Source organism: Varanus komodoensis, unplaced genomic scaffold, assembly GCF_004798865.1.
Source record: "Varanus komodoensis strain SLA01 unplaced genomic scaffold, ASM479886v1 scaffold188, whole genome shotgun sequence".
NCBI lineage: Eukaryota > Metazoa > Chordata > Lepidosauria > Squamata > Varanidae > Varanus > Varanus komodoensis.
The window spans coordinates 64,348-86,925 of NW_025335544.1; the positions used below are offsets into that span (position 1 = coordinate 64,348).

Below are 22,578 nucleotides of genomic sequence, written 5' to 3' on the forward strand. Positions count from 1 at the left end.
CATCTGGTCTTCCAAGGTAGTGGCTGATACTGGATTTTTTTTTAATTTATTTTTTGAGGAAGGTCTTCACCTGGCAGCGAAAATAAAGGAAGGAAGGTGCCAGATGGATCACTTTGGGGATAGCATTTCAAATATGGGGAACAGCTGCAGAAAAGTCCCTCCTCCAGCAGCCATACCTCTCAATTCCTTAAGGGATGGCTCACACAGGAGGGCCCCCTTCTTAGACCACAAAGGTTGGGGAGACACAAATGGGTGCAGGAACTGTCTAAGATAAATTAATATATTGGATTACATTTATATTTATACTGTATGTACATCTGTCAGTTCTGTTACAAACAATATCAAACTTCTTGTGACTCTTTGTTTAGCTGTGTTCAGTTCAAATACTTTATATTTCTTAATTACTTTTTCTCATGAGGTGGTGCCTGCTATTCAAATCAGGATGCATGACAATGATGTAGCATTTGGGGGGGAAAATGCACCCGAGCAACCCAGCACTGGAGGACAAGATGGAGAATATCTCCACAGCCACCATGGACTTTCCTTTTGTGCTCAGGTAGGTTGGAACGAAGGTCAGCCAGACGCTGCAGAAGACCAGCATGCTGAGTGTGATAAACTTGGCTTCATTGAAACTATCAGGTAATTTCCTTCCCAGGAAAGCCACCATAAAGCTAACCATGGCCAGGAAGCCCATAAAGCCCAGGACACAGTAGAACATGGTCACTGAACCTTGGTTGCATTCCAGGATGATTTCTTTAGTCATTGATTGCATGTCAAAATCTGGAAACGGAGGAGAGGTAGCCAGCCAAATTATGCAAATCATGGCTTGAATCAGAGAGCATGAAAGAACAATGGAGTTAGCCAGCTTTGTCCCGACCCATCTCCCCATTCTGGATCCTGGCTTGGTGGCCATGAAAGCGAGGACTACAGTGATGGTTTTGGCCAACACACAAGAAATGGCCACCGAGAAGATGATAACGAAAGCAGTTTGTCGTAAGAGACAAGTCAGCTTGTTAGGTTGGCCAATGAAGAGCAAAGCACACAGGAAAGAGAGCAGGAGCGAGACCAGGAGAGTTAAGGTGAGGTTCCTGTTGTTGGCCTTGACTATGGGAGTGTCCCTGTGCCTGACAAAGATCCCAAGAACCAAAGCTGTAATTGCAGAAAAGGACAGAGAAAAGAAAGACATGCTAATTCCCAGAGGTTCTTCATAAGACAAGAAAGCTATTTTTTTGCCAATGCAGAAGTCCTGATTCTCACTTGGATATTGATCTTCTGGGCACCAGGAACACTCATTCATGTCTGAAATAGAGGAAATTATATACGTGGTCATGTGTCTCCAGATATTCACCGCATGGTGCTTTATACTAATCTATATGTTAGCTGCCTCACTATGGACAGAAATGTCAAATCAAGTTGCCATCATCCCCAAGCTATTCCCTCTGCAATAAATGAAATTTGTGGCTAATAGCCTTCTTGGCTTTGGGCTACCTACATTACCAGAGGTTTTATGCCTCAATATACCAGTCACTGAGCATCCTGGGCAGGAGGACGCCTTCCACCCATCCTACTTGAAGGTTCCCGTGGTCAGCTGGATCTGGTCTGGTTTCTTGTCTGTACGCAATGCTGGACTAGGTGGACTTTAGGTCTGATGCAGCATGGCTTTTCTTACCTTTTAAAGCTCAGCTTTTCCCACAGTGATAAAAATGTAGGGGTTGCTATAAACTCCCAATTCATCTTGTCTGGACAATATGGAAAGTTTCTTTTTTCTTTCAGCCCCTTTTGTTCATATGAATATGTTTGCTACCTACATAATTAATCCCTTATATCAACAAGCACTACTTTGACTATCAAAAGTTTCTTCTCATACAGGAAATAGGAAGGTATATTCAAAGAAAAATGCTAATGAAAAGATCCATAACAGAAAAATATGTTTCTATAGTATGAGACATTTCCTACCCATGTGGCTTGAAATCTTCCCTTGAGGACATGGGAAGCAGTCGTAGCAACAAAATGGCTCTCCTTCCTTCTTTCTCTTTCTGTAGCCCAACTGGCAGGCTTGGCTACAAAGTGAGACTGGCTGGACCTGTTTGGAAATGAGAATGTTCAATGCTTTAACATTTATAAAATAGATTTTTGGATTTGATATCCCAGTGCTTATTCTACAGTTAAGTACTGGGTCCATAATAGTTAGATAGAATTCTCCTAATTAACATGTGCAGATAAAGGTTTCCATTAGCTATGCATGCCATATCAAGGTCTTGTCCTGTTATCAGAGAAGGTGGTGCGCCCAGTTGTCATATGCAGTCACTGATACTGCATCCTTATGAAAACACAATGCAATAAAAGAGAAGCAACCACTTCCACACACAACCCGTAACACATGCTCGATGTCTGTCTCTTTGGGATCCTTCCCAACAGGATTTATGAAAAGATCTCCAACAACTTGATCAAATTTGCTGCTATTTCTTTACTTGATGCTGCACAGTTTCCAGAACATTTTCAATAATACGGCATTACATCCTTAGTGGGCACCATTCAGTAAAAGTGGGTTCAGGGTCTCTGCCAGGAGGCTCTTCACTATATTTAATTCATGGCTGACTTGGGCCTCACTAATAGCAGAGCACAGAAGTAGTTCTACTGTGGCACCTGAAAATTAATTTCCTTGAAAAAGGAGTGGATGATGAGAAGAGCCTTGATCTGTGTACTGACTGTACCCCATTAAAGTTTCTGGGCCACATCATCGCATCCACATTAATGCTGAGCATCTTGTCTTCAGGAGCACTCGAGTCAATTTTTCCAACTTTGACTCGAATAAAAGACAGGTTTGAGAAAGTAAGCCAGTTCAGAATATCAAATCCAGCTAGCAGATTCCCATTTTTGTCCAAGGAAACCTCTTCACCTGCAGCATTGTTAAATGATGCACTTCGCAGATATTGGTGAAGCTGTCATGAAAGAATAATGAAACAAAGGGCAGAGATGTGCATTCAGAAGATGGTGTAAGTATATATCCCACAGGTCAAAATTGTTTTAGGCTTCCTTCCTTTTGTTTCTTTGTTCCTGTTGCTCTTTTATTCATTACTTGTTTGTTTATTGCACTGCAGTGAAATTCGTGATTTACAAAATGCAATATTAAAAGGAAATGGAAGGGATGAAAGAAGCCTTATACAGTTCAGTCTGCAAACGCACCAGTAATACCACAAGCTGACACCTATTGCTCAAAGAACTGCAACAAGGAAAGGTGGCAACAAATCATTTAAAAATGAATGACATCCATGATATGTATGGATGCATGATCGAAAGAGTCAAAAATGAATGTATGGGTAGTCATGATGTTTCAAGAACTCAGTGGGAACCATCCTATCTTGATAAAGAGTTTCCTACATTGCTTGGGAAAAAGTGCCCCCGTTACAAAGGCCTTGTGACTCTGGGAAGGTGTGGCCTGAGAATAGGAAGGTACAATGGGGGGTGCAGACATGAAGTCCATCCAGTGCTCAATCATCTCAATTTTCTCAGAATGCTTCAGTAATGTAAAGTGGGACCAGAATGGACCCAGTGTTATCTAGTCAATGGATGCAGCTGTATCATAAAGAATGGGTCACAGCAGTGACAGTATACGAAGGCTATTATTTCACTGGAAGCTCAGGTGACAGCAGTGGCGAGGAGCACTTTCCTTCAGCTTCGGCTGATTCATCAGCTGCGCCCCTACCGGAAGTACGACTGTCTGGCGACAGTGACACATGCACTGGTGACTTCCCGCCTTAACTTCTGCAACGCGCTCTATGTGGTGCTACCCTTGAAGACGGTCCGGATACTTCAACTGGTTCAAAATAGAGCTGCCAGGCTGCTGACGGGGACTGGGCGTTATGTTCACATGACTCCAGTTCTCCGTCAGCTTCACTGGCTTCCCATTGAAGTCCGGGCCCATTCAAGGTATTGGTGATGACCTATAAAGCCCTAAACAGCTTGGGTCCTGGTTACCTGAAGGAGCGCTTACATCCATATATGCCCGCTCGCCCGCCCCTTGAGAACTGCAGGAGAGGCCCTTCTCTGGGAACCCTCCGTGAAAGAAATCAGGAGGGTGGGTACTCGGAGGAGGGCTTTCTCAGCAGTGGCGCCTAATCTATGGAATGAGCTCCCCAGAGAGGTCCGCCTGGCGCCGTCATTATTTGTTTTTCAGCGCCAGGAGAAGACCTTTTTATTTAAGCGTCATTTTAACTGTTAATATTATTGGATCTTATCTGGCCAGGGCAACTTATTTTATATTGTTATTTTTTATATATTTTAACTTATTGCTTGCATTTTACAAACATTTTAATTTAATGTTATAACTTAATGTTTGTATTTTAACTTAATGCTGTGAGCCGCCCAGAGGCTTCAGTGAATGGGGTGGCATAAAAATGTTTTAATAAATAAATAAATAAATAAATAAATAAATAAAATTATATAAGAATTAAAAGAAATTAATTATCAAGCTCAGTACACTTGGAAATTGCCCACAAGAGCTTTCCAGTCTTGGTGTGCAGAACACCTTACCTGCCAGGCCTGATAAGCTGGTTGCTCCCATCTTTTTCCATGTACCCACACTCTCTTTTGAGATTTTGATAAATGCAAGGATCTCAAAGCATGTGCCACAGCATGGACAGCATTGTAGACGTTGTAGCTGTGGCTGCTCATGCCCAGTTCAAATACGGACCCAGGAAGGCTCTCCAGCTTCTCCTCACCACTGCAGATGTCATCATCCTGCTTTTCAATTTTCTTCTTTAGGAACACGCAGCTAAATGCCTGTTGCCAGAACTCCCTGATGAAGCCATCTTCTTTGTCTGAGGTGGGATTCCTCCTCTGAAGGAACTGCTGGAATCCAGGAACATCCTTTGAGTGGATGGCAAAGGACAGAGCACCATGCAGGATGTCGATGTCCCATAATCTTTGAAAAGGAATTGAGGTGGATTCCATCTGGGCTGTCATAATCCAGACTTTCCCTTCCATCTGAATTTGTATGTCTTCAACTTCTGAAAATTTGGGAAACATTCTCAAAAATATCATGGTGTGACTTTCCCCATTGATTACTACAACATTAGCGGTGCTACTCATAATGTCATTGTATGTTTCAATCCACTCTGCTACCATGTTAGCAATGTCCTTGGTAAAATAGACAGTTGGCAATGTTGCTATGAATTCAAAACAGATGCCTCTCTGGGAGAATTTGGGGAGTACCGTCTGCACAAATCTTTGTCCATTCTGATCATGTATAATGATCACCCCAATCCATGTCCACCTGAAAGCCAGCAGCAATCGAAGAATGCCCATATATTGGTGGTCCCCAGTTGGGAACATCCGCTGGAAGAAGGTGCCTTGGCTTTCATCAGTCATGACTGGAAAAGAGCCGAACCCAAGCTGGAAAGACAAAGAAAAAATAAAGTACTCTGAATACTTATGTGTAAGTCAATCAAAGGCCAATTTTTTTTTTCTCAGAAAGGATACACTTAGAAGGCAGTATGGAAGAAATCTAATGGGAAGGTGTTGATCTCAAATGCTCAAGACCTCAGGAAAATGCTGCAGAAATCATTACAATTGTATTAACATCTTACCCTCCATAAATTTACCCTACCTGTGGTATCTTGTAGATATGCAGCATGGTTGCAAGGAAGAAGCACTCATCTGAGTTGGGCCCCCCAATGACAGCCACTACATTCTGTTGGTTATCACATTTGTAGTTCGGAAGGAATCTGCCCCATGTGGAAAGTAGGTCTATTGTGGCACGGAAGGTCCAGGTTGCAACAAAATTACTGTTGTAGATGTGGAAGCCCAACGTGAGGTTTGAGAGAGTCAGGAGATTCTTGTTGCTCTCATTTACAGCAAAAACCAAGGCTAGGAGGTGTTGGTAGGTGGGAGTCACAAACCTGCAATAGGACTGAGATGCTGCATCAGAGAGTCTCAGGGCATGACTGGGGCTGTTTTACATTTCCTTTCAACAGGTTTTGGGAATGATTACAAGGTTCTACTTCAGGGAAGTGTGATGAAGCCTTGTTGGAAAGATACCCCTGGACTGCTGATGCTTCTCCCAGCACCATTTCATGGAAGGCATCTTCAAAATAAGCTTCATTGTTTGATGTATTTTTTCATATCATGCACTTTGAAATTTCCTCAAATAGGGTGCAAGCTCAGGTGAGTTTTCTGAGCACATAGGGACAGGGCTGCTAAGCATAATTGGATGCTTTTTGGTATTTCAGTAGACATTGTTCAGTGTGAGAAAAAGGCTGTCTACAGAATTCCATGCATTCTCCTCGTGCTACCGTCACACTTGGGGCTCTATCTCATTGTGTAATGTGTACATATGTAGTCATGTAAACTAGTCCTCTACTGCATTTAGAAACACATGGTAGTCAATCAGGCTTAATTTCAGCACCCTAGCTTTTTTAGCTTTTACCAAAACAGAAAAGAATAGAACAGAATGGGATGGAAAAGGACTGGAGAGGACCGAAGAGAACAGAACAGAACTGCAGTCTGGCTCTTTTGTTACCCCAAATAATGTAAATATTTTGGGGTGCAGGAATTCAGGTGCATTACAAATCCTCTAAGTCAGTGTGGAGCAGCAAGAGAAGAGGAAACAAACAAACAAGCAAATGTAAACCAAATGCAAAGCAAAAACAATTTCTGTGGACATACTGGGCTGATAAAATCAATGTTACCCTAATTACAGGTTGATGTTGGACAGGCTTAGTCTGAAATTATCTGGACCAGTGAAACCTGAAACTCATTGCAACACTGATTGCATGGTGTTGGGGGAAGAGGTCTTTGGGCCATTTCACTTCCAAGAGGTGCTTTTGTATCTGGATAGAAAACTATTACTCTAAACAATGAATGAGAGGGGGGAGGGGGTTAAATACTGAATCAAGATGTGAGTCTCCTTATGGCAAACCTTCCAAAGAAGGTGTTCAAATTCAAAATCTGAATACTGATATGAAAGCCTGATGGACCATCCTGTATGAGAATATTATCTAAAGAGACATATGGAAGAACAGGAGGTCTTGAACTGAATGCTTTAATAAAAATAGTTCACTTATTAGAGTGAAAATGAGTCTTGAACAGATTTTACAGCAGAAAAAATAATTTCTCATCTGCAAACAATGTTCGTGCAATATCACTGTTAGTACAAAGTGTGTTGCAATCCTCTAAATGGCTTTGGCTGCAAAAGACTCTACAAGCCACCTCTTTGGATGTTCCTGTAGTCCTTAAACTTACATGAGGTCTTCAAGGAGTCCAAGAGAGGGGTTTGTTCTGAAGGTGATAGGACTGAAGAACATATAAAACTGAGAGAGGATGCCAGCAATGGTGAGGTCTCCTGACTGATAATATTGATGATTTATGGGAAGAGGGTCACTGATCATACAGCTGGCGACTCGGGCATTGCACACAGTCTGAGGCAGAAGGAATACAAAGACCAGCAGCAACAGAAGTGCTGCACTGCCAGTACAGTACTCCTTCAGACAACACTTAACCTGTCCTGTCATTGCCTTTCAGGGGTTCCTGAGCAGCCCAGCTTTTGCTCTATGGAATGGTCAGCCAGCTTAGCCAGAGGCAGGACTGCACAGCAGGATGGAACACAAGTGGCCTCAAAATAATTTCCCTTCTTTAGTCCTTCCTGTGAAGCACACTAGTTTCTTTATAGCCTCCTTCAATGTTTTTTGTTGTTTTGCTGGGGACAATTCAACTCCCTTGCTACTTGCATGTGAAGAAGAACCAGTGATCACCAACTTGATAATTACAAGTGAGTTAATAACCTTCCTGGAATTCAAAGTGTTTATTTTTAAAGTGCAAAATTATTTGAAGATTTTTTCAAGTCATATATAGATTGCATTAAGGAATTATGAACTTAGCAAGTTCCATTTTGTCTTCATTTCATAGATTGTCTTGTGCCATTTGTTCTGCTGCTTCCCAACCCCTATTGACAGACTTGGATTTTGCATGTATGCATTTGTTTATACGTAATTTCACAAACTCACACTTCTGTAAATTTGCACTTCTGAAAATGCACAAATCCCAAATAATCAGATCCCATTCACCAATTCTGCATTTTCACATTTTTGACAATAAAGAGTGTATTTTTCCGTGATGATATATCATTTTAATTTGTTATTAGAAATGTATTTCTTTCTACTTATTTCTACAGTATTGGGCTGCAATAAAAGAGGCTGTAGTGTTTTCTTTTTTGCTTTCATTATCAAATGCCACCGGTTCATTGCTTTTAAAAGTCTCAAAAAATGTCCTGCTGGGAACAGAAGTGAAAGTGGTGTATCAATCATTTTTGTAAGGAACACATAAAGAACTTTGATCAGAAAATGTGGATCACATGCTAAATGCTTCAAATGGAAAAGTGCAGTATAAGGCAGCTTGTGTAGTTTCCTGGTAATGATCAGCATTCAGTATATTTATCCAGACCAAAAAGCATTGTGTTGAGGAAAAGTTTTGTCGTCATTGAAAAGCCCACATGCCCCGTCCCCCCCACACTTTTTTTGGCAACGTTTGCCAACTCACAAGGATAGAAACTTTTATTTCCCATTCAACTCTACTAAAGCCAAATACTATGGAGATATCATTTGAGATAGATTTCCTCAAACCATCTCCATAATTAAGACATGAGAATGAGTAAATCAAGTCCCTAAGCCTACTGAGAATCAGAAAGGAGGGGAACAATTTATATATTTATGTATTTATTCTATTCTGCCACATAGAGGCTCAAAAAAGAAGGCTCAAAGTACAATACAAATTACATGACATCAGAAAAAAAATAAAAAGTTAAAAAATGTGAAAAGAAGATTAAAAGAACAACAATACAAACGAAAATGAGTAAATTTTCAGAACATCTGTTTATGCACTTCAAGCTCTTTGGTGGCTGAGTAAGTCATTCAAAACCTCCAAAAATGGGCCATCTTACCCTGGAACTGACAGGATGCCAAATTTGGCATCAGCCAGGCTTCAGATTGGAAGGTATTCTGCAGATGGGGACCACTATTCCCCATTGATGCCACCGTCAGCACTTTCCACCGAGCTTGTACTTGAAGGAAAAATACGAAGAATGATTTCATAGTGTCCAGGCTGATTGTGGTTGGGAGACGCACTCCCTTCACCCTAACTATGCCTTATGCATTCCATGTTCTTTAGAGTTTCAATGTGTGTGTAGAATATGCATTCCTTTGAAGTTAAGCTTCCTATGTTCAATGTGATATATAGGTCTTAATTTTACATTGGTACTGTATGTAAATTTGTCACTTCCGTAACGCACAATATTATATTTTTTGTGACCCACTGTTTTGCTGTCTTGGGTTCTTGTGCATTATATCTCTTAATTTAGTTTTCTCATGAGGTGGTGCCTGCTATTCAAGTCAGGCCTCATGACAATGATAGAGCATTTGGGAGGGAAAATGCACCCGAGCAACCCAGCACTGGAGACCAAGATGGAGAAGATCTCCACAGCCACTACGTACTTCCCTTTTGTGCTCAGGTAGGTTGGAATAAAGTCAGCCAGATGCTGCAGAAGACCAGCATACTGAGTGGGATAAACTTGGCCTCATTGAAACAATCAGGTAATTTCCTGTCCAGGAAAGCTACTGTGAAGCTAACCATGGCCAGGAAACCCATAAAAGACCTCACGCAATAGAACAAGAGAATGGAACCTTCCTTACATTCCAGGATTATTACTTCAGTCATAGAATGCATGTCAAAATCTGGAAACGGAGGAGAGGTAGCAAGCCAAATTGTGCAAAAAACTGCTTGAATCTGGGAACTGGAAGGGACAATGCAATTTGCCACTTTTGTCCCCAACCATCTCCTCATTCTGGATCCTGGCTTAGTGGCCATGAAAGCAAGGACCACAGTGATGGTTTTTGCCAACACACAAGAAATGGCCACCAAGAAGATGATACCAAAAGCAGTTTGTTGAAAGAGACAAGTCAGCTTGTGAGGTTGGCCAATGAAGAGCAAAGCACACAGGAAGGAGAGCAGGAGGGAGTCCAGGAGAGTGAAGGTGATATTTCTGTTGTTGGCTTTGACTATGGGAGTGCCCTGTACCTGATGAAGATCCAAAGCACCAAAGCCATGATCAATGAAAAGGACAGAGACAGACTAGTCAAACTGCATCCCAGTGGTTCTTCAAATGTGAGAAAGCTGATTTCTTTGGGAATGCAGGAGTCCTGGTGCTTTCTTGGATAGTGGTCATCAGGATATTTGTAACATTCATCCATGTCTGAAAAACAGAGAATGCTGCACATTAACATCTTGCATGCACTGCCGTGGAGTCATTCCTATTATTAAGTTCGATAGCTCAAAACCATTTTGCACAAGTAATTAGATTTGGAGGAATCTATGCTCATCAATTCTCCAACACAACCATGGCTTTTTGTTCATATGAATTGATTAACATGATTGCTAGTACTCAAAAATTTTCCTTCCATGGACATCACAAACCAGGAATTATGCTCTCCCTCTTGGCATTATCTGAACTCTTTCCTTTTCATGGAATTATGTGTCATGGAAAAATACATAGAGATATCTTGTGGTTCTTTTGAACTGTATTCCATTATCATCGGAAAAGCAAGACAGGAAACATATTCAAGAAACAGCAATCAGGGACAATTGAATGTGCAGCAATCTGATTTGGTTTAAGTCCTTCTTTAGAATCAGTCTTAAACATCCAAATCCAGAAAACTAGATGCTACAAAAAGTAAGCATTTTCTCCCCTCCTCCATCATTCTTAAGTTTTAAAATCTTTTCTTCCACTTGCTTAACTTTGCTTCTTGGAATACCCCAAAGGGGCTGAGGCAAAAGTGTTTCAGAAGCACATGGTGTTAGCATACTCCCAATGAAAGCAGACCTACAAACAACGTTGTGTCCAGCCCCACAGAACACATCACTTTTTCATTCACTGGGTGTTTTCTCTGCTCAGTCCTGACCTTGCAAATGAAACATCTTGCAAAGTGCAAATATGCCAAGGGTCAGGGAAACATTTTGTACATGAGTATTGCATATCCACATATATACCCACCTAGCACAGTAGTAAGAGGGGTGGAATTGGTGTGAAAATGAGAAGTCCCTCATTACAGAGCAGAACACGATTCTGCATTTGGGTCTCCAAGGCATATTTGTACTCCTGGCCTATTCAACAGTGGGTTCACTTTGTGGGAGATGCCTGGGTGATTTCATGATGAGGAAGCAGAGAATGGGAGGGTGGTTGGACAGACAGACTGACTGACCGAAAGACAGAAGTTGCCTGCCTTGTTGTTGTTAGTCATGAAGTCGTGTCCGACTCATTGTGACCCCATGGGCAACACTCCTCCAGACCTTCCTGTCCTCCACCATCCCCCGGAGTCCACCTAAGCTCACACCAACTGCCTCAGAGACTCCATCTAGCCACCTCATCTTCTGCCATCCCCTTCTTCTTTTGCCATCTATTGTTCCCATCATTAGACTCTTCCCCAGGGAGTCCTTCCTTCTCATTAGGTGGCCAAAGTATTTGTGTTTCATCTTCACTATCTGGCGTACTAAAGAGCAGTCAGGGTTGATCTCCTCTAGGAATGACTGGTTTAATCACCTTGAGATCCAAGGGACTTGCAGGAGTCTCCTCCAGCACCACAAATCAAAACACTCAATCCTTTTGCACTCAGCCTTCCTTATGGTCCAGCTTGCACAGCCATACATTGCAACTGGGAAAACCATAGCCTTGACTATACACACTTTTGTTGGCAGGGTGATGTCTCTGCTTTTTAGTATACTATCTAGATTTGCCGTAGCTTCCCTCCCAAGGAGAAAGCATCTTTTAATTTCTTGGCTGCAGTCCCCATCTGTGGTGATCTTGGAGCCCAGGAAAATAAAATCTGTCACTACCTCCATTTCTTTCCCGTTTATTTGCCAGGAAGTGAGAGGACTGGATGACATGATCTTAGTTTTAATGTTGAGTTTCAAGCCAACTTTTGCACTCTCCTCCTTCACTCACATCAAGAGGCTCTTTAGTTGCTTTTCACTTTCTGCCATGAGAGTGGTATCATTTGCATATCTGAGGTTGTTCATATTTCTCCCAGCAATCTTAATTCCAACTGGTGATTCATCTAGCTCCGTCTTTCTCATGATGTGTTCTGCGTATAAGTTAAATAGACAGGACGACAGTATACAACCTTGCCGACCTCCTTTCTCAATTTTGAATCAATCAGTGGTTCTGTGTCCAGTTCTCACTATTGCTTCTTGACCCGCATATAGGTTTCACAAGAGACAAATAAGATGGTCTGGTACTCTCATCTCTTTAAGAACTTGCCACAATTTGTTGTGATCGATACAATCAAAGGCTTTAGCATAGTCAATGAAACAGAAGTAGATGTTTTTCTTGAACTCCCTAGCTTTCTCCATGATCCAGCGTATGTTGGCAATTTGATTTCTAGTTCCTCTCCCTCTTCGAAATCCTGCCTGTACTTCTGGTAGTTCTCTGTCCACATACTGCAGGAGCCTAGCTTGTAGGATTTTGAGCATAACTTTGCTAGCATGTGACGTGAGTGCAATGGTGTGGTAGTTTGAACATTCTTTGGCATTGCCCTTCTTTGGGACCGGAATTTAAAATGACCTTTTCCAGTTCTGTGGCCACTGTTGAGTTTTCCAAATTTGGTGGCGTACTGAGTGCAGCACTTGTACTGCATCGCCTTTTAGGATTTTGAGTAGCTGAGCTGGAATGCTGTCGTCTCCGCTAGCTTTGTTGTTGCTCAGGCTTCCTAAGGACCATTTGACTTCACATTCCAGGATACCTGGCTCGAGGTCAGTGACCACCCCATTGTGGTTATCAGGGACGTTAAGCTCTTTCTTGCATTGTTCTGTTTAATCTTGCCACCTCTTCTTAATCTCTTCTGCCTCTGTTAGGTCCCTGCCATTTTGGTCCTTTATCATGCCCATCCTTGCATGAAATCTTCCCTTCATATCTCCAATTTTCTTGAAGAGATCTCTGGTCCTCCCTAGTCTATTGTTTTCTTCTATTTCTTTGCACTGTTCATTTAAGAAGGCATTCTTATCCCTTCTAGCCGTTCTCTGGAATTCTGCTTTCAATTGTTCGCATCTTTCTCTTTCTCCCTTGCCTTTCACTTCCCTTCTTTCCTCAGCTATTTGTAAAGCTTCCTCTTGCATTTCTTTTTCTTTGGGATGGTTTTTGTTGCTGCCTCTTGTACAATGTTGTGAACCTCCATCCATAGTTCTTCAGGCACTCTGTCTATCAGATCTAATTCCTTAAATCTATTTGTCACCTCTACTGTATATTCATCAGGGATATGATTTAGGTCATACCTGAGTGGCCTAGTTCTTTTTCCTACTTTCTTCAACTTAAGCCTAAATTTTGCAATCAAAAGCACATGATCTGAGCCACAGTCAGCTTCTGGTCTAGTTTTTAGTGACTGTATAGAGCTTCTCCATCTTTGGCTGCAGAGCACATAGTCAATCTGATTTTTGTTTTGACAGTCTGGTGATGTCTATGTGTAGAGTCATCTCTTGGGTTGTTGGAAAAGAGAGTTTGCTATGACCATTGTATTCTCTTGACAAAATTCTACCAGCCTGTGCCTTGCTTCATTTTGTACTCCAAGGCCAAACTTGTCTGTTATACATTTTACCACGTCCAGCTTGCCTTGATTCATAGATCTTACAATCCATGTTCCTATGGAGTATAAATCTTTACAACATCAGACTCTCCTTTCACCACCAGATACATCTGCAAATGAGTGTCCCTTCGGCTTTGACCCAGTCACTTCATTCTTTCTGGTGCTACTAGTACTATTAGATTTCCGCTCTTCCCCAGTAGCATATTGGACACATTCCGACCTGAGGGGCTCATCTTCCGGCATCATATTTTTTTGCCTTTTGGTACTGTCCATGGGGTTTTCATGGCAAAGATGCTGGAGTGGGTTGCCATTTCCTTCTCCAGTGGATCACGTTTTGTCAGAGCTCTCTCCTATGACCTGTCCATCTTGGGTGACCCTGCATGCCATAGCTCATAGGTTCATTGAGCTACGAAAGCCCCATCACCATGACAAGGCAGTGATCCATGAAGGAGATTGTCTGCCTAGCTGAATTAAAAAAAAAAATCATTGACTCTCCCTCCAAAGGACAGGACTGGAAAGAAGGAAGGAAGGAAGGAAGGAAGGAAGGAAGGAAGGAAGGATGCAAGCAAGCAAGCATTCCTTGTGCATCCCAATGAACATAGTGATCCTCCCATGATATTTTTTGATCTGTCAGAATATCTGAATTTCAGCCACTCATCACCTACCATTTTCTGTATGGAAGCAAATGTATTTCTATGCATTAGAGATGCCTGAAATGTCCTGATTTAGCTCTTGGGAGAAGATTTAGCTACTCAAAGACATTTCTTGTGGAGTTACAATAACAAACCAGCTTCTTTTGCCTCTAGTTTTACTTCCCAGAACTTCACAAACATAGGAGAGAGTGTGGAGGGTTTCCTCGACCTGGGATACACTGAAAAATTGCTTGAGGTAGTCAAAGAACCACACAGTGTGTTTGTGCTTTCTTTCGTTTTGGCTTTTGGTGTTGTTGGAGGATATTTAGTTAGCAAACATTGATTCAAAAAAGGAAGAAATGTCTTCTTCTGCACACAACCATTCATGTCATTAATCATACTTTGAGCTTTTTTTGTTCTTATCCTCCTGCTGTGAAATCTTCCCTTCTGGAGATGGAAAGCAATCATAGCAGCAAAAGCGCTCCTTTCTCTTACTGTGACCCAAAGGACAGATGCCATTACACAGGGGAATGGGCTGGCTCTGGGGGTCAACAAAGGGGGAGATCATGGAAGCATTCAGAAAATTGGTTTCCAATGGGTACTTCTGTAGACCTGGGAACTTTTCCTTGTGTACACAAAGGAAACCACCCCATAACACAACTTGCAGAGAATTGCCCCTCAACATTAGGGAACTCTTCCCTTCCCTTCCAATGGCACCATGAAGCTATACCCTTCTTAATTAACATATACCTTTTCCATTAAGGGAGCTGATTGTTGGTATGAGAGAATACAGCTCAGTGATATTGCTAAGGGAGGGAAGGAAGGAGGATGATTTCTTTCTTTCTTTCTTTCCTTCTTTCTCTTTGAGAATGTTGTCATTACTTTTCCATAATTTTATACACAATTCCTTCCACCACCTCTGAGGTGACCCAGGCTAACCAGCCGCTCTTTCACCTCTTAGTGGTGAAGTGTTCCAAGTCCTAGTCCACCATGTCAATTTTATTTTATTGCATCATTGTACTATTCCATTATATTATTTTATTTATTGTATTTATATTGCATTCATATTTCATTTATTATATTCATATCCCACCTTTCTTTCCGCACAAGGAACTTAAGGTGGCTTGCATAATTCTTTTCCTCCTCTCTATCTTATCTTCACAACAAAACCCTGTGCGGTAGGTTTGGGTGAAAATCCCTGACTGGACCCAAATCACCCCCTGAACTCCATAGCGGAACAGGCAGTAGAAGCAGGATCACCTGAGTGCCAGGCCACCATTCTAACCAGTACACTAGTTCCAGTCAAGTACTTTTAACAGATGTGCCACATGGGTTCTGTTTTACTTTTGTTATTCATTCATTCATTTCTTTATTTATTTTATTAAAACATTTCTATGCCGCCCCATTAGCCGAAGTCTCGGGGCAGCTCACAACATTAAATTAAAATACAAGAACTATTTGTGTTATTTATACTGAAAGTCCCCTGAATCAAAAACAATCAAAAAAAAAAAAGCATGCAGATTTTGGTTCTCCTCTTAAACCATGCATAATATCATTGTCTGATATCTGAAAGATAGCTGGTAAACTCTTATCACAGTTACATTCCTTCACAGAACTACAGAAATCTCTTGATATTTTGAACAAGGTCCACATTTCCACATTCTACAAGTTTCAGTCAATCTCAGCTGCACTGGAAGGATTCACAACACTTCAGCCATTCCTGTAATTGGTCAGGGTCATTTTGTCTGGGTCCACTGTATTACTTATGATTCTAGATGAACAGAAATAACATCAGGATAGTTTGTATCTTTACATTCTCAAACATGCCTAATTGGAAATGCATTGCATAATTTATTTATTTATTTATTTATTTATTGGTTTATATCCTGCCTTTTTCCTACAAAGGGCTCAAGGCAGCTTACATCTCCTCCTCCATCTTATCCCCGCAACAACCACCCTGTGAGGTAGGTTGGGCTGAGGGTCTGTGACTGGCCCAAAGTCACCCNAGTTGGCTCCATGGCTGAGCGGGGACTAGAACACGGGTCATCTGAGTCCCAGTCCCACGCTCTTAACCACTGTGCCACACTGGCTCTCAACCCAATCTCTGCCTAGATCCATTTGAACTGAATCACAATATTTCTGGTAACTATTCTATAGAATAATCCAGCCTTTAGATTTTCCCACATAATGTTTGGGATAGGAATTCTTGGTTGAAATTGGACTCAGGTGAATTGGGGAGAATGGGATAGAGCTTTTCAGTTGTCTGAAAATGGTCTATATCTTAAAAGGAGGGTAGTAGATGTGGCACAGATTGTGTTCTAAACATACCTGGTTAAATGTTCCGGGCCACACAATGGAATCCAGAGCAAGGCTGAACATGTCAGCTTGGGGAGCAATGGGGTGTATCTTTCCAACTTTGACTCTTAGGAAAGACTGGTTTGGGAAAGTGACCCAGTTGATACTATCCAAGTCAGTTACTAACTTTCTGTTCTCATCGAAGGAAACCATTTTCCCAGCACTGTTGTTAAAGGAGACCCGTCACAGAAAGTGGTGAAGCTGAATGAGATAAGAGATAAGACATGTCATGTTTCTGCAAATGGCTTGCAGCCCTATATGAAAGGTGAGTCAGATCTTATTTATGTACAATATGTTTCTCCTGGGTGCTAAATAGCAGCACCTACTGTGCCAAAGTCAATGAACCAGTTAGCACTTCAGGTTGCAATGGCAGGGGCAGCTTCCCACTTTTTCCCTGACAGACCATCACAAAGCCCAGCTGCTTCTGCTGTGTTCTACCCCTTCTGTCCTCTTGCTCCGACTATGCATCCCAGCAGCCACAGAGAGCCAACCCACTAAATGGCCATATTGTTCCCTATCTATATATTTGTAAGCCGCCCCGAGGCTTGTAAGCCACCCCGAGACTCCTTGCGAATGGGGCGGCATAGAAATGTTTTAAACAAACAAATAAATAAATAAATATCTCCCCTGAAACTTCCTAACTGGTCTAGAGAAGCTAGAAGTGGGCTCTTCCTCTTCTCCCTCCCCAATCTAACCCTTTAACTCTTCCTAGCCAATGCTGAGTTGTTGTATTTTAACAACACAATAAGCATGCACTCCTCCTTCTATGCATCTCTCTGCTTCCTCCCATCTTAGAAAATAAAGAGGGGCATTGTAAGCAATCACCCAATATGATCAAAAAAAGTAGTGGTGGATTGAAAAAAGGATTGATTTGGGATGTGAGAGGAGAAAGAAATCAGGATTGGAAATTAGTTTAAAAATAGTAGTGGACAAAAAGAAGCTTCATAGGATGTTGCGGTAGTTGACATCCGAGTTCTTTTCCAGCTCTGGCATCAATCACCAGATGCATGCTTGAAATAGGAAAGGCATTCTTGGTTCCTACATGCCACCTCAATCCTCCAAAGACCAGACAGATCCCAGCCTGAGCTCCACATTTTGGCTTGGATAGCTTTCCAGCACCAAGGCAGTGGTTAACCAAGAATGGAGGTACCCATGACATACACATACTGCATAAATAGCATGCTTTTTCAGCTGCCCTGTTCAATATACACATCATGCATCCATCCCTGTAAAGTGTATCACACAGGGGGAACGGACAAGTGCGAATGGCACAGGACTGATGAGAAAAGCCACACTCTTTAATTTTCCATAAAATGCTACAATTGCTATCCAGAGATGTTCCGAAGTATTAAGGAAGGTGGCAGCTACTTACCCTCAGTCCTTTCCTATTATCTAAAATCTACACTATCAAACACAAAACTCTAAAGAAATAACTCTTTAAAAAGCACAATAGAAAATATTTCTCAGAAGACTAACAGGGATATGCATGGCAAACTGCACTGCATACGGATATATAGTGCTTATGGGATCTCCTGATGGGATGTTGTGGTCAGGAGGACATTACCTGCCAGGGGCTCTGATTCAGGAGGTCCAATCTTCCTTGATCCAGCTTTGACCTGCACTTGGATGCCAAGGAATGCATGGACTGCAAAGCATGTGCCACCGCATAGACAGCTTTTTAGATGCTGTAGCTGTGACTGGTCATGCTCATCTCAAAAACGGATGCAGGAAGACCCTCCAGTTTTTCTTCCCCAGTGCAGATTCTCTCATTCTCCTTCTTGACCTCAGAGTCTGGGAACACACAATTAAAGGCATGTTGCCAGAAGTCCCTGATAAAGCCATCTGCCCTGTCCATCAAGGGGTTTCTCATCTGAAGAAATTTCTGGAATCCCATCACTTCCTTTGAGTGAATTGAAATGGATAAAGCCCTGTGGATGATGTCAATGTCCCAGAATCGTTGAAAGGAAACTGAAGTGAACTCCATCTGGGCTGTCATTATCCAAACTTTATGCTTTGTCATCACAGGCAGGTCAAAATTTTCTGAAACTTGCGGGAACATTATCAAAAAGATAATTGCATATATTTCACCACGTACAACCACAACAGTGGCAGTACTGCTCATGATAACCTCAATTTTTTTGCCCACACTGCCACCATTTCCCTAATATCTGTCTTAAAATACACTGTTGACAATGTTTCGATGAAGTCAAATCAGATTCCTTTCTTAGCAAAATTGGGAAGCTCATTGTCTACAAACTCCTCTCCACTGAAGTGAACAGAAATAACTCCAATCCACTTCCATCGGTGCAGGTGTTCAAGGATAGGCTGGACATCCACATGGTGGGTATGTTGTGAGCGGAGCCGGCTGGTGCTGGAGGTTTCTGACTCTCCCAGTTTTCTATGTTTCTATGTTTCCACTGAAAATACAGCAGCAAGTGGAGAATCCCCAGGTGCAATTGGTCTCCCTTAGGGAACATACCTTGGAAGAAAACCTCTTAAGTTTGGTCATTTATCAGTGGAATGGAGCCATATCCAACCTATGATGGGAACAAAGGAAGAGTCTCTTTGACAAGTCTATTTTTAGACAAGATATTAAAAGCTACTTTCTAGTTGTCGGAAACATGATTGGCAATCACTTGGGTCACCAGGACTAGAGAGACAGTCCCCCTGCCAGTGGTAGGCTTGGTTCTAAAAAAATTGCAGAATGAAGGGAGACAAATTTGCTTTGAAGGTTCATAAAAGCAAGTCATCACTTTTAATAGAAGTAGATTTGTCCTTTATAAACAGCAAACCTGGTGTGATATTTTGTTGCTTTCCTGCATCTTACCTGAGGCATTTTGTAGATGAACAGGATTTCGGCCATATAGTGACTCACATCGGAATCTGGTCCTCCGATGACTGCTATGACATTATCCCGAACATCACATTAGTAGTTAGGAATGAATCTGCTCCATGTGGAGAGAAGTTCCAGTGAGGCCAGGTAGATCCAAGTCCGAACAAAATGGCTATTATAGAGGTGGAAACCCAGGGTAAGGTTGGGGAAGCCCTGGTGGTTTTGATTGATCTCCTGAACAGCAAACACAAAGGCCATCACATACTGGTACATCTGAGTCACAAATCTGCAAGGTGATAGATGTGCTGCATCAGAGTGTATCTCCTTCAGAACATTATGGGTGCTATACTTTTGTCTGAGAGAGGGTTAATCAATATGGCCCTTGTAATCTTGTAAAGGGAATGTCAAGCAATAATACTAATGCATGATGCCATAAATGCATAATCTCAAGTTATTTTAGAAGAATCCTGCCAATTTAGGGCTACTGTTTCAGCTCTTTCATGCTGGCTCAATTTCTACAAAGCCCCAAAATTGGAAAGAAAGTCTGGTGGCTTAAATGATGTGCCCCATATCAGGAATGTTGCTGTGCAATGCCATGCTCGTGTATGCTAACAGCTTGCCCTCCATGCATCCACACCTTATTTGGCACTTCAAATGCAGTTCCCAGCAAAGATGCCCCACACTGTCCTGCTGAAGAATTGCCACAGGAAATATAGGACAATTCTTGCCTTTTATTACAACATCTCTGGAGTTGTAGCTTGCAGGTTTGTTCCTTATATCAACTGCTGGTATGAAAAGAGGATGAAAAAGCCCCTTTTTGAGCAGTAAGTCTAGATGTGGAAGGATGCAATGTAGGACCAGAATGACTTGGGAAATCTAAACTGATGTTTTTGTGTTGCTCCCATTTCACTGCTTAGGGAATGGGACTGCATCAGCAAAATTGGGGACAGTGATACTGAACAGATCAGCACCAACCTGGAAATAATATGGGGTGAGAGACCTAACCTGGGATGAGGAAAGGAAGCAGGTCTGATCTCACCCACATGTCTCCTCCTGGGGATTCACTGCAGCACCAGAGCAGACTGGGAGGTCAGATGGTTGTCACTGCCATCTCCATTATTGGGAAAACATGGGCTTATGCTGGATTGGAGGATGTACTTCTGGCACTGGGCGAGAGAGGCAGGCTGGGGAAGGTGCTGGCGATGTGATTAAGAAATCTTACATTAGGTCATCGTAAAGTGCTCGAGAAGGATGTGAACTGAACATTGTAGGGTTGGAAAAGGTAAAGATCTGACAAATGATGCCAACAAGGAGGGCACCTCCCAACTGGTAATACTGGTGGCTCAAATGAAGAGGCTCACTGATTCTGCAGTTCACTATCTGGGAACCACACACTGTCTCAGGTAGCTGCACTGCCACCAAAATAGTTTGGAACATCCTCTTTCAAGATCCCAGTTCACTTTTTCCTTCATTGTCATTCATGTGTCCCTGAGTAGCCAACCTGGCTTCACTTACTGCAGTCAGTGTATTCAGAGTTCATGCTGTGTAATACACCAGCAGTGCAACAGATGGAACCCTCCCTCACAGTGTCTTCTACCCAGAGTGGCAGGGCTTAATAAACAACATCCTTCCCTTTGGTTCAGTGTTTTGCTAGTGGCAACTGGAACTCCTCTGGAAAATAGTAATGCAGCAGGAGTAATAATCTTCTATGTGATAAAGATATGGGGAATAATCATATCTTTAGAAATGCAGGCTGTTTGCAACATTGCAGAAGAAAGCCAAGTTATCACCCATTACAAAGAATGTCATTCTTGTCCTCTTCAGTGTTATGGCAGGAGATCAGTAATAAAAAAGGAGTTGAAGCAAGTGGTGGAGCTTGGTGGTAGCCCATATAGTGTGAGTGATCAACAGAGAAAGCAAATCTTTGTTAGCTTTTTTAAGATTTTATTTTTAAAATAGTACAATTACAAAGCAAAATGATACAATAAAAAGAAACAGCACAAAATGGTATCTATCTATCTGTCTGTCTGTCTGTCTAATCTATCAATCTATCTACTTATCTATGAACCAGAAAAGGAAAGAAGAAATCACACTTACTACGCACCTCCACCAGGATGATGGCCATATAATATTATTTTTCCTTCATTTCTCTGCTCTTTCTGTAACATCCCTTTCATCCAAAATCACATTGAATCGTTGAAGGTTTAATACACTCCCGTCTTATTAAGGCATGTTCATTAATGAATCCCATATATCAATAATATTCTTCATCTCTATCAATCCTCTTTCCACCCTAATTCGACATGTCATTTTATTCTTAACAGCTGTATTGCAAACTTCTTTATACCATTCAGTTAACTGTAGATCCTGTTTCTACTTCCAGTTCTTTGCTATTATCAATTTTGCCACCGTTACCAAATGTATTTTCAATTCTATCACATTGCATTTCCAGTTCTTTTCAAGAAATGTTAACAATGCTATTTCAGCATCAGAAAGTGGTTTCTTGGGTCCATGGTCTAGCTCTCTTTGTGTACTACATTAAATTTGATTAAAAAGAATGTGGATTCAGTCTGTTTTCTGGAATGTTCAATTCTACAAATTGCAGAAGTATCAACACAGAGGGGAGTTCCAGTCTCTCATTATTAACTATTACTGCAAGGAATTCTAAAAATACTAAGTGATACTATGGTGTATAAATTCAGTACTGCAGCAAACAATGAGACATAGAATAGAAATGCCTCATTTTGATTAATGGAAGACTATAACATTTTACACTGCTTTATTCTGTGTTCTCATGAGGTGATGCCTGTTATTCAAGTCACGCCTCATGACAATGATGTAGCATTTGGGAGGGAAAATGCACCCGAGCAGTCCAGCACTGGAGGCCAAGATCGAGAAGATCTCCACAGCCACCATGTACTTTCCTTTTGTGCTCAGGTAGGTTGGAACAAAGGTCAGCCAGACGCTGCAGAAGACCAGCATGCTGAGTGTGATAAACTTGGCTTCATTGAAACTATCAGGTAATTTCCTTGCTAGGAAAGCCACCATGAAGCTGACAATAGCCAGGAAGCCCATAAAGCCCAGGACAAAGTAGAACATGACCGCTGAACCTTCATTGCATTCCAGGATGATTGCT

At 41.8% G+C, this 22,578-nt stretch overlaps 1 protein-coding gene and 1 pseudogene across 1 annotated transcript; both read right to left on the reverse strand.

The window, feature by feature from the left end:
• Positions 1-397: 397 nt before the first annotated feature.
• On the reverse strand, positions 398-7,511 carry LOC123021780 (vomeronasal type-2 receptor 26-like). Its single transcript, XM_044426853.1, has 6 exons — positions 7,243-7,511; positions 5,609-5,786; positions 4,534-5,394; positions 2,715-2,942; positions 1,957-2,083; positions 398-1,299 (listed from the first exon to the last, which is right to left on the reverse strand). The coding sequence occupies exons 1-6, from the start codon at positions 7,509-7,511 to the stop codon at positions 398-400; spliced, it is 2,565 nt and encodes an 854-aa protein (XP_044282788.1).
• A 1,832-nt stretch (positions 7,512-9,343) lies between these two features.
• Positions 9,344-22,578, reverse strand: part of LOC123021781 — an 18,437-nt pseudogene continuing 5,202 nt past the window's right edge.